The 18922-nt window shown below is 45.8% G+C and overlaps 1 protein-coding gene across 1 annotated transcript in view; it reads right to left on the reverse strand.

Moving 5' to 3' along the window:
- The window catches only part of nfxl1 (nuclear transcription factor, X-box binding-like 1), a gene marked incomplete at its 5' end in the record, with an annotated part of 32367 nt that extends 14145 nt beyond the window's left edge, over positions 1-18222 (reverse strand). Inside the window, 16 exons of the mRNA XM_080023205.1 lie at positions 10-101; positions 202-358; positions 670-790; positions 5483-5573; positions 6939-7061; positions 7772-7896; positions 8400-8514; positions 10165-10265; positions 10405-10480; positions 11575-11660; positions 12010-12143; positions 12768-12812; positions 13136-13266; positions 14129-14238; positions 16476-16661; positions 18087-18222. Coding sequence (XP_079879331.1) covers positions 10-101; positions 202-358; positions 670-790; positions 5483-5573; positions 6939-7061; positions 7772-7896; positions 8400-8514; positions 10165-10265; positions 10405-10480; positions 11575-11660; positions 12010-12143; positions 12768-12812; positions 13136-13266; positions 14129-14238; positions 16476-16661; positions 18087-18222 — 1829 coding nt within the window. The remainder of the gene's footprint in view (positions 1-9; positions 102-201; positions 359-669; positions 791-5482; positions 5574-6938; positions 7062-7771; positions 7897-8399; positions 8515-10164; positions 10266-10404; positions 10481-11574; positions 11661-12009; positions 12144-12767; positions 12813-13135; positions 13267-14128; positions 14239-16475; positions 16662-18086) is intronic.
- Between the last annotated feature and the right edge of the window lie 700 nt (positions 18223-18922).

Raw genomic sequence — 18922 nt, forward strand, 5'->3', positions numbered from 1 at the left:
GTGACCTACGTGGGTATGGGTACTTGACAGGGGGGACAGGGCAGAGCCTTCTGGACGAAGGCTGGTTCTGCCGGCTGCTCCCAGGGCCCGGCCAACTGGACCTACACACAACATACACACAAGAGGTTACACACAACACACACACAAGCATTGTATGGGGGTCAAGTAGTTGCCTCTGCATTGAAGGGCGGGGTCAAGCACCTGTGTGGACTTGACCAGCACCAGGTCGTGGCAGGGCTGGGGGCAGGGGTGTGAACAGCTGGACAGTGGCAGGCTGCAGGGCTGGTGGCAGGGCGGGCACAGCCCCGGGTGGCAGCGGTGACTCTCCCTGGACGGGTGATGGCAGGACGGGGGAGTCCTGGGGGGGGAGGCGGTTCACACATGTTGGGAAAAGAATTTTTAAATTTCCATCCATCCATCATCCACCTATATATCCATCATCCACCCATATATCCATCATCCACCCATATATCCATCATCCATCTATCTACCTTCCTTATCCATCTATGACTAGTACCACAATTACACTAAAAGTCACCTAACAAAATTTCTATCGAAAATATTCTGATGCCAGTCACTCCCAATGACTCCCAATGATCAAACGTGTGTGTGTGCGCATGTGTGCGTGTGTGTGTGCGTGCGTGTGTGTGTGTGTGTGTGTGTGTGTACCTGCACAGCTCCTTGCAGCGTGGCGGCTTGGTGCTTCTCTCTCTCCCGCACGGGACGATTAAGACGGACAAACCGCACACACACTTCACCTGGACGGTCTCTGGACAAGGATAACAGCTGCCTGGAGGGAGGGAGGGAGGGAGGGCGGGAGAGGGATGCTGACAGAAGTCAAATAAAGATGAAAAGTCTTTCCCCAACTCTCTTTGTGGGTTAATTCGCCTACATTTGGTGGAAGTCACTTTGAAAACCTTTTGAAAATCAGTTGATTTAAAAAAAAAGGATGAAAGACGATATTTTACAAAGTTATTTTCGCTGCAGTTTATTTTTTTAATTGTTAAGAAGAAACGAGTTCATTCTGATTGTCGATATCTGCGGCCGGTGCTCAGTTATTACTAAATAATGATGCTGATCTGTTGATAACGAATGTTGCCGGGGCAACCGCTTCTCCTGGTTTCACTGCAGCTACATGACAATGCTAGCTGGTGGCGCCCTCTGGTGACACCACCCAGAAACTACAACAGAAGACCTGAAGAGGTGGAGCACATACTGTGCAGTATATTAAAAGTAGTAAACAGGTTGGTCCTGAGTAGGAATAACAGTTCACTACATTGTTGTGTTATCTCAGTGGAAGCTCTGAAACTAGACATACTAGTTATAAAATCATTTAAATCCATATTCAGTGTTAGTGTATTCATTTATAAGAAGTAAGTAGCTGTGTACTAAGTCATTATATATCTGTCGTGGTGGTTATTTCTCCGTCACGTCTGGCTGGCTGCACGTTTCGCCTTATGTCCAGTTCAGACTCCCTGATTCTGATTTCCCACTCGCTCACAGGTTTTTGGGGACGGCCGAGCGACCGTGAGCAACAAGCGCGCGGTGCAGCGTTAACCTCATCCCGTAGTTGCCGGTTTTCGTCCGGGAAAAGCTGTCGAAGTCCGAACTATTTAAATCTCTGCGGTCATCATGTACGGTGGAAATAATTCCCTCCAAGCACAACTTGAATTGGTGCTGGTGGATCGTTTCCATTAAAAACAGTCCGCACATCTGTTCAGCCAATCCGTTTGGACGATCTGAAGCTGATCCAAAAGCTTCACCTCTGACCAATCACGTTTGTGGACGTAGAACTAAGCCCCACCCCCTCCTGCGTGGACAGGGTGCGCTTGTCGAGAACTCTGAGGAGAAGCACCAAGATGAATCTTGCATCCTTAGTCTGTTGTTTTTTTGGATATTTACGTTTCGACCAAAGACGGTAAATATTCATTGTGTAAAATATGCTGACAAGACGGAGAACACCACAAGCTTTAATTATTTATTTAGACCAACTTGCCAAATTGATTTTGTTTTTGATTTGATCAAAATTATAATTAGTGAAATGCTAATTCAAATATCTGCACTTGTTACTTAGTGTTCACGAACGGAAAGTATTTTGATTTTGAGTTGTAACATTCTGAATATTTATTTATTCTTAAAAATAAATTCTAAAATAAATTCTGCTGATCAATTGTTTTAATGCACAATAATCACAGATCATATTTGACCGGAATCTCTCCCGTTTGTCTGGGACATTGGAATCTTCCAGGACACATGGAGCGCCAGCGCGTTGCTCTAAAGGAAACTCTGGTGCGGTGTGACCCGCGTTCAACGGCTCACAACGTGATGCACACGCTCGGCCACGCCGGCGACACATCAAGCAGGTTTAATATGGAGTCGTGTCGGGAGCGGCCCGACGAGCGACGGCCAACGAGAGCAGCAGCCAGAAACCCACACCATGCCTGATTAAAATTGTTCCTTAGGTTTAAAAGATATTTCACATTTAAATCCTGCTTTTATTTCTTTTTTACAGTGATCAAGAATCTAATAAAAAAAAAATAATAATCTTGTCCCGCACATGGTACCGCGCCACTTCCTGCCTGTGTTTTCGTGACAAAACGTGGCTTTGAGCCGACAGACGCGTCGGGGATGGCTCCGGGTAAAAGACGTTGTCATGTGTGACCCCCTGTCGCTGGGCAGACTTGTAGTGTGAAACCACAAGACTCCAGATCACCAGACAGACAGTCGGGTGGCGTGAACAGCGCACGTTCACACGCACGCACGCACGCACGCACGCACACACACACACACACACACACACACACACACACACACACACACACACACACACACACACACACACACACACACACACACACACACACACACACACACACACACACACACACACACACACACACACACACAATCTGATGACCTATGCTTCCTGTGTTGCGCTGAACCCCCCTTTCTCCCTAAAGGTTAGAACAGCCAATCAGCATCCAGACAAACACATCCATTATCTTCCATCTTTTCACCCAATCCACACGTAAGACAGACGAATAAATTAGCTTTTATCTGCCAATCAGGACACAATAGACACCGGAAGTTCTCTGTCACTGTTCTCTGTCAACACACAAACACATATTTTACTTTTGTGTGGAAAAGGGATGATCTGCGGGTGCAGGTTAAAGCCATTAAACAGCCAACAGAGAGGCAGCGTCTGAGTGTGTGTGTGTGTGTGGGCGGACAGAACACAGTGTTATTCAGCTCTGATGTATCTGATCAATTTAGACCAAATGTCAACGTACACACACAACATTCTCACACACACACACACACACACACACACACACAGACTCAGAAGTTGTATAACGCTGGTTGATATCTAACAGATGGATAGCGACTGCTTCAGGCTTATTTCATGTTGAAATGTCCATTTAATATATTGTACATGATCAGTTATATCTAAAGTTCATCTTTCTGCGTCACTGTTTGTTTCATAATATATTTTCATTATATGTTTCATAAGATATTTTATTTCTGGATAGGACCTTTAATTTTTTAGGCCTTTTTTCTTTTTTTATCTTGAAATGTTCTTTTTTGTGTTTTTTTTCTGTTATTGTTTTCAGGTTATATTTCTTGTTTTTCTACTAGGTTTTGTGTACATTACTGTATTTTTATTGTGTACGGTTAACTGTCGATTGTATATTTTCCCATTTTTCCATATTTTCCCATTTTCTTTGAAATGGTTTTATTGAATTGCTTTATTTTTATTTTGAGACTGTTGATGTGAGCTGTTGCTGCAGTTTCCCTGCGATGGTGAATACAGCACCTGTCATCACCTGTCAATAAGTAACTACCGATTGTTCTCGACATCCTTTTTTTATATTTTATACTGTACATACTTTTTTCTTCCACACGCGCACACGCACGCACACACACACACACACAGTAGTGTGTTATCTCAGACAGGAATTTGATAAAGTTGAGGTATATTATATCAAATGAGGTAAAAATAAGTACACGCTCAGATGTATAACTCAGGTAAACAAGGTTGTTGACCTCCTTGACCCTTCGTGAGCCTCCAAGACTTCTGGACGTATTTTCACCAAAACAGAGTGAAACCAACTGAAAACGGATGTTCAAGCAACGTGGCAAACGCCTGTGTTGCTGGTACAATGTGTTCCCCAGCACACGACTTCTGCACGTCACTGCCCCAATATGAAGACTACGAAGACTAAAGACTATGAAGACTTAAGACTATGAAGACTATGAAGACTAAAGACTATGAAGACTAAAGACTATGAAGACTAAAGATTATGAAGGTTAAAGACTATGAAGACTAAATAATATGAAGGTTAACGACGATGAAGACTAAAGACTATGTCGACTAAAGACTATGAAGACTCAAGACTAGGAAGACTAAAGACTATGAAGACTATGAAGACTATGAAGACTAAAGACGATGAAGACTAAAGACTATGAAGACTAAAGATTATGAAGGTTAAAGACTATGAAGACTGAAAACTATGAGGACTAAATAATATGAAGGTTAAAGACGAAGACTAAAGACTATGTCGACTAAAGACTATGAAGACTAAAGACGATGAAGACTAAAGACTATGAAGACTAAAGATTATGAAGGTTAAAGACTATGAAGACTGAAAACTATGAGGACTAAATAATATGAAGGTTAAAGACGAAGACTAAAGACTATGTCGACTAAAGACTATGAAGACTAAAGACTAAAGACTATGAAGACTAAAGATTATGAAGGTTAAAGACTATGAAGACTAAAGACTATGAAGACTATGAAGACTAAATACTATGAAGACTAAAGATTATGAAGGTTAAAGACTATGAAAACTAAAGATTTTGAAGGTTAAAGACTATGAAGACTATGAAGACTAAAGACTATGAAGACTAAAGACAATGAGGGTTAAAGACTATGAAGACTAAAGACTATGAGGGTTAAAGACTATGAAGACGTAAGACTATGAAGACTAAAGTCAATGAGGGTTAAAGACTATGAATCCTTAAGACTATGAAGACTAAAGACTGTGAAGACTTAAGACTATGAAAACTAAAGACTTCAGATTTTTTTTTCCAACCCTCTTAATTGTTTCCACCCAGTTTTAGCACCGAAACATGGGAGATTGTCCTTAGTCTCTCATTGAGCAAAGTGTTTGGAGCCCGACTTGTGAGTGAAATCATCTACATGTGAAACATAACACACCATTAATACAAGCAGACACACAGTTACACAACACACACACTATTTAGGAGGTGTTGTGTCGGAAACATTCCTGAACCAGACCTTTGTGTCCGTCCAGCTGTGACCCTCTCAAGCAATCAGTGCACTGAAGTGACAGGAAGTGTGTGTGTGTGTGTGTGTGTGTGTGTGTGTGTGTGTGTGTGTGTGTGTGTGTGTGTGTGTGTGTGTGTGTGTGTGTGTGTGTGTGTGTGTGTGTGTGTGTGTGTGTGTGTGTGTGCACGTTACCTTGGTGACAGACCGAGGGACATTTGTGGTTGCGACAGCCCAGCGACCGTCCACAGTTCTGGTCGCACGGTGGGCAGTTTCCCGGACAACACTGCAGCAAATGATCATGGGAACACGGGAGTGTCAAGAGTGAAATGTTTTCCACAACACTGACAGCTCAATGTAAGATGGTCTGTGTTGGGTGGATTACACTACAAGTCCCAGAATTCCATTCCAAAACGCTATTTCCTTCCCCTTCAACATCCAGGTTTACTCCTGCTGTTAAAGGCCGACACCGCCACCAACGAGGGAGACATCATTCGGCAAATACGATGACTTTGTAATGAAGTTACAGCTAAAATAAAGGATAGCAGGAAACCTGCTGTAAAAGTTAAACCTGCGATAAACAAAGACAACTGTGGAAAGGACTTTTTCAGCACTCAGCCATCGGCCAAATTACCTTTCTCCAGATTACATTTGGTCTTTTTTCGTTCTTTTCCCCTCAAAATTTTTACTTAAACTGAGATGGAAGAACTAAATTCACCATCATTAATCTAGTTTGATAAATGTGTATAAATTAATATATATATATGATTCATGATTCATATATTTTTAATATACAGTGGTACTTTGACCCCGTGACAGAGCTGGTAATTCAATCTGCTCGTATAGCAAATCAATTTTTCCTATTGAAATGCCATGAATCCATTCCAGTCCCCCAAAAACCACCCCAATTTTTTTTTGTTATGTGTTTTCAAATAAGAAAAATGTATTTATAAATAACAAATATTGTATAAAAACATAATAAAATGCTATCACACTATCTCCTGCAAGCTGCTTCTCCGTCACCCACAGCAGATTCTCCATCTTTTCATGGACGGCGGTCCGCAGCGTAGACATGATTTTAACGCCCTTGGCTGGCGTAGCAGCCTTTATCGTCTCCTTCTGCTTCAGTACGCTCCATATGGTACAAGTACTACGCCCGTACTGCTTCGCCAATTCAATCACACGCACACCTCTTCACGCACACCTCGCTCATGTTTTTCTTCACACGCTTCTTCATCTCAGCACTTACTTTCTTCGGACCCATGGTTAGAATTGTTCAGAATTGAATTCGCTGGCCACGCCCACCAGCGGCGGCACCTGAAGCTCCTCCTGACTCACATTTTTGCAAATCAATACAAAACATCGACGGAACGACGGCTCCTAACTCGGAAAACTCGTATGTTAGTGCGCTCGTAAATCAAGGTACCACTGTGTGTATATTTTATATTTTATTGTTTTAATCTGTTTAATCTGTATTTAGTCAAATATATTTACTCAAATATATTCAGATATCCACACACATAGATATCCACATCTATATATATATATATAGTGTCTACAGAGAGAGAACAATAGATGTAAAATAATAGATGTCATCTCCCCAGGGCCACCAGGGGGCAGCATGGAACCTGCTCGTTCATCATCCTCGTACCTTCCTCCTGCACTGGTGGCGCTGGCAGCCTCTGGTCTGAGGACACTTGGTGTCACACAGATGTTCCTTATGACACGGCAGGAAGCGGCGATACCGACCACACCTACAACTCTTCTCCACCTCCTAGAGAGAGGGAGGGAGGCGAGAGACGGAGCGAAAGAGAGGGAGAGAGGGAACGAGAGGGGGAGAAACAAAGAGAGAGGGAGACAGAGTTAAAGGAAAGAGATGGGTGGAAAGGGAAGGAAGAAAGAGAGAGGCGGGTCGGGGGAGGGAGAGGGAGAAAGGGGGAGAGAGAGAGTAAAGGAGAGAGGGGAGAGAGAGAGAGAGAGTGAAAGAGGGAGCAAGAGAGGGACAGGGTGAAAGAAGAGGGAGAGGGGAGAAAAGGAGGGAGAGGGCGGCGGTGAGAGAAAGGGGTGAGAGAAAGAGAGTGAAGGAGAGAAGAGGGGAGAGAGGGAGGCAAGGAGAGGAACAGAGGGAGAGGACGAGGTAGAGAGAGAGGGAACGAGAAAGAGAGGGGAGAGATAGATATAGAAGGGGCGAACGAAGGGGGGGGGGGAGTAAAACAAGAAGCAATGTTTTCCATGGTGGAATAATGGGGGGAGGGGGGGGGTGGAGCGAGCGAATGATCGAATTATTCACAAATAATCGATTATTCGGTTGAATTAGAGAGAAATTCCAAATGTAAGTCGTCGCTTATCCCCAAAATACTTTTTACATGGAATTAAACACTGTTTCTTCACACCAGCGCTGCACTGACCCACACAAAAGTCGCTGCCCAAAAAAAAGAACTGGCGGCCGTGGAACGGAACAGTGGAGCGCTCCCAGCCCCGTACCTGTCTGCAGGTCTCGCAGTTGCCACGGTGACACCTCATGGAGCAGGTGTGCATCCCACACGCCAGCGCTCGGTCGCACGTGTCGCCGCACGTCGCCACCTCCTCCGTACACGGCTGAGAGGCCCCTGCGTGCGGACACACACACACACACACGTACACACACGTACACACACACGCACGCACGCACGCACGTACACACACACACACACACACACACACACACACACACACACACACACACACACACACACACACACACACACACACACACACACGCACACGCACACACGCGCACGTACACACGTACACACGCACGCACACACACGCACACACACACACACACACACTAAATGAAGTTATCAGATTGAATAACATGGGCGTAAGCAGATGTTTCCACTTTCAAACTTACTTTCATCAAAAAGGTATTTTTAATGGGTGTTTAAGCAGCAAACATCACAAAAAATAGACAATAATATAAAGAGTATTTCTTTATTATATAAACAATTGTTATTTTTTTTTAATTTAAAACAATAAACAAAGAAAAATAATTTGCAATATACAAAAACTTTAATCCAAATGAAATGTATTTCCATAATGTGTGTGTGTGTGTGTGTGTGTGTGCACTCACTGGACTTTCCACAGGGACAGGCCCTCTCTCCAGACCGTGGACAGAGTCCACACACACTGTCATGACACACCCTCTCACAGGTGTGGTTCCCACAGGAGAGGGCAGCTCCACACACCTGAGAGGAGGGGGGTGGGTGGGGGAGAGAGAGGGGGGGGGGCACACTAGTAAACTGTAGTACTATAAGTATATAAGAGGTACAACGTGCAGGCAGGCGCTCATGGCTCTGAAGGGCTTGTTTAGTGACGTCTGGCTGCACATTATCAGCACAACATCAAGTGCACATTGAAACCATCACGTCACTTCCCACGGCACCAAAACCCCGGAAACAGCCGCTAACATCTGGCGTTTGTCACCGGTGGGAAAGGAAAAACCCGGGTGTCGGTGGAGCGTCGTGGAGCGTCGTGGAGCATCGTGGAGCGTCCTGGAGCGTCCTGGAGCATCGTGGAGCGTCATGGAGCATCCGTGGAGCATCCGTGGAGCGTCGTGGAGCATCCGTGGAGCATCCGTGGAGCGTCGTGGAGCGTCGTGGAGCGTCGTGGAGCGCCGTGGAGCGCCGTGGAGCGTCGTGGAGCGTCCGTGGAGCGTCCGTGGAGTGTCGTGGAGCGTCGTGGAGCGTCTGTGGAGCGTCTGTGGAGCGTCGTGGAGCGTCCGTGGAGCATCCATGGAGCGTCGTGGAGCGTCGTGGAGCGTCGTGGAGCGTCGTGGAGCGTCGTGGAGCGTCGTGGAGCGTCGTGGAGCGTCGTGGAGCGTCGTGGAGCGTCGTGGAGCGTCGTGGAGCGTCGTGGAGCGTCCGTGGAGCATCCGTGGAGCGTCGTGGAGCGTCGTGGAGCGTCGTGGAGCGTCGTGGAGCGTCCGTGGAGCATCCGTGGAGCGTCGTGGAGTGTCGTGGAGCGTCGTGGAGCGTCGTGGAGCGTCGTGGAGCGTCCGTGGAGCGTCCGTGGAGCATCCGTGGAGCATCCGTGGAGCGTCGTGGAGCGTCGTGGAGCGTCGTGGAGCGTCGTGGAGCGTCCGTGGAGCATCCGTGGAGCGTCGTGGAGCGTCGTGGAGCGTCGGTGCTGCCTCTACCATGGTGTCGGCTCGTTCCTGAACGATCCGGTTCCTTAGAACGGCTTAAAATACTTTTTTTCAAATGTTGTGGTTTTATGTTGTTTGTTGAAGTTGATGTCTCCTCTACTGTTTTGTATCCAATCACACTGGAACCGTGCCACGCCCCTTTTCCAGCGTCTCCTTTGACGTCGAACGTGACACACAAAAAAAACAAAAACATTTCTCCTGTCACGCTGCGTTGACGCTGCGTTGACGCTACGTCAGGAGCCACTGCACGTCGCCGCCATGCGTTCGCACGTCGGCCATATTCGAAGGGTCGAGACCCGCTGGTCGACTGACACCATGCGGGTGGAGCGATGCAGAAACCAACCGTGACCAGCTTCAATCTGAAGTGTTTCCATGAGAAGTAGTTTGTTCTGAACGTGAGACATGGAACCGGATCCTGGTTCCTCGGTGGATTGAACTGCAGCCGGATCCAATCACGTGTTTTCATGTGCGAGCGTGTTTCAAGCAGCAAGCTGATGCCTCATGTTTAATACTTTCATTTAACCATTGAGTATTGAATATTTGGAACCATATTAGGAACCAGGCGGAGAAGTGGTTGCCCGTGGCAACAGATCAGCGGTGATTATTCAGAAATAACTGAGAGCTGATGGGCGCTTGCCGACCAATCAGGATGGAGAATTCCACAGAGTGACAGTGGATGAAGCGGTGGTACCTGCTGGCAGTGCCACCGTGGACTGGCACACTGCCTCTCTGCCTCCTCCCTGCCACACACACACTGCTGCACACTGACCCTGGGGCAGGGACAACACTCCCCTGGGGGAGAGAGAGCGAGAGAGTGGGGGAGGGAGAAAAGAAAGGGAGACATAGATGGATGAATGGACGGATGGATGGACAGAGACAGACAGACAGATTACATAAGAATAATTGATTGGGATGGTGTCAGTGTGTGTACCTGCGTGGCAGGGCTGGGTGCAGGTGTGTTGTTTGCACAGCAGCATCTTCCCACAGCGCTGCTGACACGACCAGGCCTGAAAACACACACACACACACACACACACACACAAACACACACACACACACACACACACACACACACACACACACACACACACTCTATTGAACTGAAGCTGAAGAGATTAAGAAGCATTACAATTTAAAAATAATAATAATCAATAAATACTACTATTCCAATAATACAAAAAATACATCCTTTGATACTAAATTCTAGCAGGATGTAATAATATCAATTTTTAAAAATATAAAAATAAATATGAAAGACTACAATACCTATAAAACAAAAAAATATATATAAGAAACGACAACTACTATTAAAAAACAATATTAAAAACAATTTTGCTCATATTGTTAAAAGATATAGCTGCAGGCACCGAGACATGAGGCTCGTTGAGTGGCTCCTGCTGGACTTCAGTTGGTGTTCTGCACTGGAAAAGTGCCGAGATAACGGAGCTTGGGACGACCCACACAAATGATTTTTGGGGTTCCCGTGGAAGCAGCATCACTTGCTGCCGTCTCTCGTCTCCACCTGGCGCAGATCCTGCGCGGAGCAACCGACGGAGCCCGGGGCCACACCCTGTCCAGTACCTCATATCGGATGACGATGTCACAGGGCCGGCCGGGGGGGCAGAGAGGGGGGCATCGGGACGCAATTTACGAACCCGCCTCCTCCTTCGCTTGCGACCGACGCCGCAAAACAGTTTTTATTTTATTTCACGTCTCCTGATGGAACAAAACTGTGCGCAACGGGGACACTTTCTCCCTCACTCTCTGTCCGGGACGTGGGCGGTGGAGCTTTCACAGCGGACTCAATAGGAGTCAGCGCCACGCCCCTTGTTCTTACCCAACACTTCCACAACAAACCGCGTGCCATCGCATCCCGACTGACCACCCCCACAAATATAGTCCGATTGGATCAAACTTGTACCGCGGCATGTGTGGACAGCACCGAATACAAATGTTATCCAATCGTGACCATGGGTGAGACGGTTTCTGAGCAGCGGACACCTTGACATGTGAGACATGTGATAACGGCCAGGAGAAGCATCATAACAACCTGAGCAAAAACAGCAACATAATACAGTTTAAAAACATTTGTGAAACACACCTTGTTGCTACAGCGACGGGGGAGGGGGCGGGCTTTACCGCACATACAGGAAACAGAAACCATCTTAGGACAGGGGGGGCAGGGGCCTGGGTCACACACACACACACACACACACACACACACACACACACACACACACACACACACACACACACACACACACACACACACACACACACACACACACACACACACACACACAATAGTAAGTACACACAAATATCATTGAGGATACAACAGCGTCGTTATTAAAGGGGTCGGTCACACATTCAATCTAAGTGTTGTGCACATGCTGCTCGATGTGCTGCTTGATGTTACAGTTTTAAATGGAATTCCAGGACATGAAACCACCCAACACAGACGATCTGATGGACTGACACTCTCATAGAGTTAACTGTTAGATTATGTGTGTGTGTGTGTGTGTGTGTGCGCTACCCGGGTGACACAGCAGGAGGCAGGTGTGTCCACACTGGGGTTTGATGTTTTTCTCGCAGACGTTTCCGCAGGAGTGAGGAAGCAGCCAAGGATCAGCTGGAGGGTCCTGCACCTTCCCACAGTAACACACATACCTGCACGCACACACACACACACACACACACGAAAAAATAAATGATAAAAATGGTGCGTAAGGAATGCATAGAGTGTTACATAATGCGTTATTTTAACCATTAAATCATCATTTATTGCAGGTGTTAATATTCATAAATAAGAGAACACTATTCAATTCCGTGGGGAAATCCCTGCGGTAAAGCAGCAAACACACACACACACACTCACACACACACACATCATTTCCTTCTAAATTAAAAACAAATTCAAGTACAACCCATATTTTTGAATCCCCTGTTTTTTGCTTAAAGCGTGCGTACGCAAGATTTAATGGGCGTGGCGCACTGTTCATCAACGAGGCCCAAGGTGCGGGAGCAAAGGATATAAACAATTAACAATACAAATAAATACTGTTCAATAAATACAAACAAACAAGTACATATTCAAATGTATTATTTTCAGGAGAAAATGCAAGGATTGCTCTGACAGTCATATTTTTGGCTACATCGGGCCAGGGAGCCTTAAAATGTGCTCTGTTGATAATGGTTAATGTGCGCCCCCCTGTGGCCACATAGGGAACCACCAGACAGGACATACAGGCCTGATGATGATACAACACAATACAAACATGTAAACAAACCAACCTGTTGGGAGTGGAACTGGGAGGATACTCTGTACGGCACTTAGGACTGGAGAGGAGGAGGAGAGGAGGAGAGAGGAGAGGAGGAGAGAGGAGGAGAGGAGGAGGAAAGGAGGAGAGGAGGAGGGGAGGAGGGGAGGAGAGAGGAGGAGAGGAGGAGGAGGAGAGAGGAGGAGAGGAGGAGGAGGAGGAGAGGAGGAGAGGAGGAAGAGAGGAGGAGAGGAGGAGAGGAGGAGAGGAGGACAGGAGGAGAGGAGGAGAGGAGGAGAGGAGAGGAGAGAGGAGAGGAGATGTTATTTAGGAACAGTAGATTGTTGTTTATTGTTGTTTATTGTTGTTTATTGTTGTTTATTGTTGTTGTCGTTTCCTCACCAGGGCCACGGAAGCTGCTTGGTGCCAAAGTCTTCATCCGTCACCGAGGAGACGAGGAAAACTGAGTCCTTCGCCCATTTCTGGATACAAGGGATGTGGAAGAGAGAGAAACAGCCAGAACAACTCCACACCTGGAGGGAGGGAGGGAGAGAGAGAGAGATATAGAGAGATAGGGATGGAGGTGGAGAGAGGGATGATCGGTAGAGACAGACAGAGAGAGAGAGGGAGAGAGAATTCTTTATTCATCTGATTTTGCATTTTTACAGAAACAAAATAAATTGCTTTTGCAATTTATTTAATGATCAGTAATATAATAATGAACGTCTCTTCTCGTTCTTTATCCTCCACCACTCTCTTCACGTTCTTTATCCTCCACCCCTCTTCTCGTTCTTTATCCTCCACCCCTCTTCTCGTTCTTTATCCTCCACCCCTCTCTTCTCGTTCTTTATCCTCCACCCCTCTCTTCTCGTTCTTTATCCTCCACCCCTCTTCTCGTTCTTTATCCTCCACCCCTCTTCTCGTTCTTTATCCTCCACCCCTCTCTTCTCGTTCTTTATCCTCCACCCCTCTTCTCATTCTTCATCCTCCACCCCTCATGTGTTCTTTCACTCAGGCAGGAGCTGATCTACGTTTGAAAACACATTTCAGATGAACTGATGAAGCAGTTTAACATTTAGACAATATAGCACTAACATTTAAATGTCAACGCTCTGTTCTGTTTTGTTTTTCTTGCCTTCCCTCTCCCTCTCTCCCCCCTCCCTCTCCCTCTCTCCCCCCTCTCGCTGCCTCTCTCCCCCCTCTCGCTGCCTCTCTCCCCCCTCTCGATTATATTTACCTCTCACTATTACTCTCCTCTACTCCTCCTTTTCTCTCTTCCTCTTCTCCAAAACCAACTAACTAGCTAACTAGGAGACCAACTAGCTTGTGCCCGTGTGTGTGTGTGTGTGTGTGTGTGTGTGTGTGTGTGTGTGTGTGTGTGTGCACGTGTCTCACCGCCTGGTTCCTCCTGACTGAGGCGATGCAGATCAGACAGGTGACGGCTCCAGACTGGAACAGCTCACTGAGGTACTGACCAGTTCTCTGCAGGTCACTGGCATCACCCCCTGCACACACACACACACACACACACACACACACACACACACACACACACACACACACACACACACACACACACACACACACACACACACACACACACACACACACACACACGTCATTTCTTCCATATATATAAAAATATATATATATACATATATACATACATATACTGTACATATATACAAACACATATATCTATCTATATACACACACATATCTATACACACGGGATACACAAATGGGGATGGTAGCTCAGGCGGTAGAGCTGGTGGTCTAGTGATCTAAAGGTTGCTGGTTGGATCCCAGGCTCCTCCTGCTAGCATGCTGTAGTGTCCTTGAGCAAGACACTTAACCCCTAATTGCTCCTGATGGCTGCGTCCGTCGGTGTTTGAACAATTGTAAGTGGCTTTGGATAAAAGCGTCTGCTAAATGACTAAATGTAATGTAATGTAAATGTAATACACACACACACACCCATATATATACAGTGGGGCAAAAAAGTATTTAGTCAGCCCCCAATTGTGCAAGTTCTCCCACTTAAAAAGATGAGAGAGGCCTGTTATTTTCATCATAGCTACACTTCGACTATGAGAGACAGAATGGGGGGAAAGAATCCAGGAAATCACATTGTAGGATTTTTAATGAATTAATTGGTAAATTCCTCAGTAAAATAAGTATTTGGTCACCTACAAACAAGCAAGATGTCTGGCTTTCACAGACCTGTAACTTTTTTCTTTAAGAGGCTCCTCTGTCCTCCACTTGTTACCTGTATTAATGGCACCTGTTTGAACTCCTTATCAGTATAAAAGACACCTGTCCACAACCTCAAACAGTCACACTCCAAACTCCACTATGGCCAAGACCAAAGAGCTGTCAAAGGACACCAGAAACAAAATTGTAGACCTGTACCAGGCTGGGAAGACTGAATCTGCAATAGGTAAGCAGCTTGTTGTGAAGAAATCAACTGTGGGAGCAATTATTAGAAAATGGAAGACATACAAGACCACTGATAATCTCCCTCGATCTGGGGCTCCACGCAAGATCTCACCCCGTGAGGTCAAAATGATCACAAGAACGGTGAGCAAACATCCCAGAACCACACGGGGGGACCTAGTGAATGACCTGCAGAGAGCTGGGACCAAAGTAACAAAGGCTACCATCAGTAACACACTACGCCGCCAGGGACTCAAATCCTGCAGTGCCAGACGTGTCCCCCTGCTTAAGCCAGTACATGTCCAGGCCCGTCTGAAGTTTGCCTGAGAGCATTTGGATGATCCAGAAGAGGATTGGGAGAATGTCATATGGTCAGATGAAACCAAAATAGAACTTTTTGGTAAAAACTCAACTTATCGTGTTTGGAGGAGAAAGAAAGCTGAGTTGCATCCAAAGAACACCATACCTACTGTGAAGCATGGGGGTGGAAACATCATGCTTTGGGGCTGTTTTTCTGCAGAGGGACCAGGACAACTGATCCGTGTAAAGGAAAGAATGAATGGGGCCATGTATCGTGAGATTTTGAGTGAAAACCTCCTTCCATCAGCAAGGGCATTGAAGATGAAACATGGCTGGGTCTTTCAGCATGATGATGATCCCAAACACACCGCCCGGGCAACGAAGGAGTGGCTTCGTAAGAAGCATTTCAAGGTCCTGGAGTGGCCTAGCCAGTCTCCAGATCTCAACCCCATAGAAAATCTTTGGAGGGAGTTGAAAGTCCGTGTTGCCCAGCGACAGCCCCAAAACATCACTGCTCTAGAGGAGATCTGCACGGAGGAATGGGCCAAAATACCAGCAACAGTGTGTGAAAACCTTGTGAAGACTTACAGAAAACGTTTGACCTCTGTCATTGCAAACAAAGGGTATATAACAAAGTATTGAGATGAACTTTTGTTGTTGACCAAATACTTATTTTCCACCATAATTTGCAAATAAATTCTTTAAAAATCAGACAATGTGATTTTCTGGATTTTTTTTTTTTCTCATTCTGTCTCTCATAGTTGAGGTATATCTACGATGAAAATAACAGGCCTCTCTCATCTTTTTAAGTGGGAGAACTTGCACAATTGGTGGCTGACTAAATACTTTTTTGCCCCACTGTATATATATACAAAAAATAAACTACACTGATTGATTTTTATATTTAAAAAAAATAGGAACATTGACGAACATGAGAAACCTCCTGTTCTCCACCATAAACGAAGAACAACTGGGGGTTTTAAAAGTGGAAATCTCGATGTAGTACCAGTTTGGTCGGTGTAGGTGGTGAAGGTGGAGGCGAGGATCTTCCCTTTCTTTCCGTCTTGGGTCTCCGTCTCTCCATCTTCCTCGTCATCCTCAGAGGAGGAGCTGATGTGGCTCTGGAGCAGGCGCTGGGCGGCCGCCTGGTTGGACTTCCTGATCTCCTCAAACTTGGACTGGACAGAAACATCTGGAGGAATAATCAAAAAGCAAAACGATCAAAAAGCCTCTTTACTGAAGGAGGCTTCCGTGAAGAGGGACTTTCATGTCATATTTCTCACACATTGTCTGACCAAGGGAATACAGCCACACGGACTGGACAACACCTGCCTTGAGCGCTCGCTTATTTCTGAATCAAGAGCTTCCATCCCTCCACCGGGAGTTCCGTGCAAGTGATGGAGGAAACGCTCAGAACACCGACTTCCTCCACATTTCGGGGAAAAGTAGGATGATGCCACAAAACACTGGCTTTGCAAATTTCAGGAGTTTTTAAAAATGTTTTGCTATGTTTTATTGAAAGATTACGTTCAATTTCAGTTCTAAATTTGCTGCTTTCATTTTTGCGGTGCGGTGACTTGTCTACTCCTAAACGGGTGATTCTCTTTTGAAATTATGTGACGCTGAAGATGAAATTCCTGGAGTCCATCAACCAAACAGATGACCCGCGTTTCTTCTCTGTATAAAAAACACTGTCCAGATACGTGCCAGTTTATTTGAAGGAAACTGGCCTATTTCATTTTCGACAAGTTCAAGTTTCAATATTTGTGGTACTTACTGACATAGACAAGTACTTTATTCATCCCCAAAGGGAGATTGGAACGTACTGGACCAGCGGCTCACATCAACACAATAAGCAACATAATAATAAATATTATTAATAATAATAATAATAAATAATTAGAATAATAATAAATATTATTATTACTAACAACAACAATAATAATAATAATATATATTATAAATAATGATAATAATGCAACAAAAAAAATCCACTTTTTTGGGGTTCAAATAAAGATAGACGTCCCTTCTACAGAATAGTCAACATTGCTGGACCCCATCAACCACTTGTCATAACTTAACATATCGAAATAACCTGAGATATGAGGAAGGGAGCATCTTTCTGTTGTAATCAAAACAAATATGGAAAAAATAAATTGCGAGATATGGAAAATATACAGTAAACCTAAAAGTGAACTGTAGCCAATTGAACAAAAAAAACAAAAACGTATCAACAGTGTGGCGCAGAAAAGAAAATAGTGGAAGCAAACTGGAAATTGTGCAGTAAAATGGAATTAAATTTTATTTGTTAAAATAACCACGTAAACCATGTTGCTTTGCCTGAATATAGGAGGGGATTTAGCAACAGATTGTGGATCCCTCTCCTGGTTGTTTACCACTTTCATTGAACTCGGGAAGGAGCGTCCCGTTTGGGGAAAAGGATGAAACCAAGCACAACATGAGGGGGAGGAGAAAACAGGGAGAAACGCCTAAAAAAAATCCAAACCGCCCCTTCATTAAACGAAACAATACATAAAATAAAATAACAACAATGCCAGCCCCTCCTTACTCTGTGGGGCCCGGTCGCTCCCCTTCCCCCGTCCCCTCCCGTCTCCGCCCCGCGCCCCTGCAGGGGGGCCCGGCTTGGGGGCTCCCGGGCGCTCTCTCTCCTTCTGGGGAGGTCGGGACCTTTCTCCCTGACCGCCCTGGCCCCGCCCGCGCCCCCTGCCCTGCTGTCTCCAGGCTGGCTCCATGGCAACGCTGCAACGGGGAATCAGAGAAGGGGAGATACAACTTTATTGATAACGCAGGGTGGATTAATAGTCTCCTAGAGTGTATCCTAGCTCCTAGTGCCTCCTATATTGTCTCCTAAATCCTAGAACGTATCCTAGCTTCTACAATATCTCCTAGCTCCTCGACTGTTTCCTATCTAGTCAATTGAGTCCTAGCTCAAAGACTGTCCACTAGCTCTAGACCTAGACTGTCCCCTAGCTCCTAGACTGTCCCCTAGCTCCTAGACTGTCTCCTAACTCCTAGACTGTCTGCTAGACGTCTAGTGTCTCCTAGCCTGTCTCATAGTTCTTAGACTGTCTCCCAGCTCGTAGGCCGTCCCCAAGCTCCTAGGTTGTCTCCCAACTCCTAGCCCGTGTCCTAGCATCTAGCCTTTCTACTAGCTCCTACCCTGTCTCCTAGCTCCTAGGCAGCCTCCTAGCCTGTCTCCTTGCTCCTAGGCAGCCTCCTAGCCTGTCTCCTAGCTCCTAGGCAGCCTCCTAGCCTGTCTCCTAGCTCCTAGGCTGTCTTCTAGACAATCTCCTAGCTCCTACCCTGTTTCCTAGCCTGTCTCCTAGCTCCTACCCTGTTTCCTAGACAGTCCAGTTTCTCCTACTTGGACACAATAAGTAAAATCCAGTATAAACTGGACTGTAACTTGTTTATTTTTCCTTTTCACGTGTA

This window comes from Zeus faber (genome assembly GCF_960531495.2).
Source record: "Zeus faber genome assembly, chromosome: 22".
Lineage (NCBI taxonomy): Eukaryota > Metazoa > Chordata > Actinopteri > Zeiformes > Zeidae > Zeus > Zeus faber.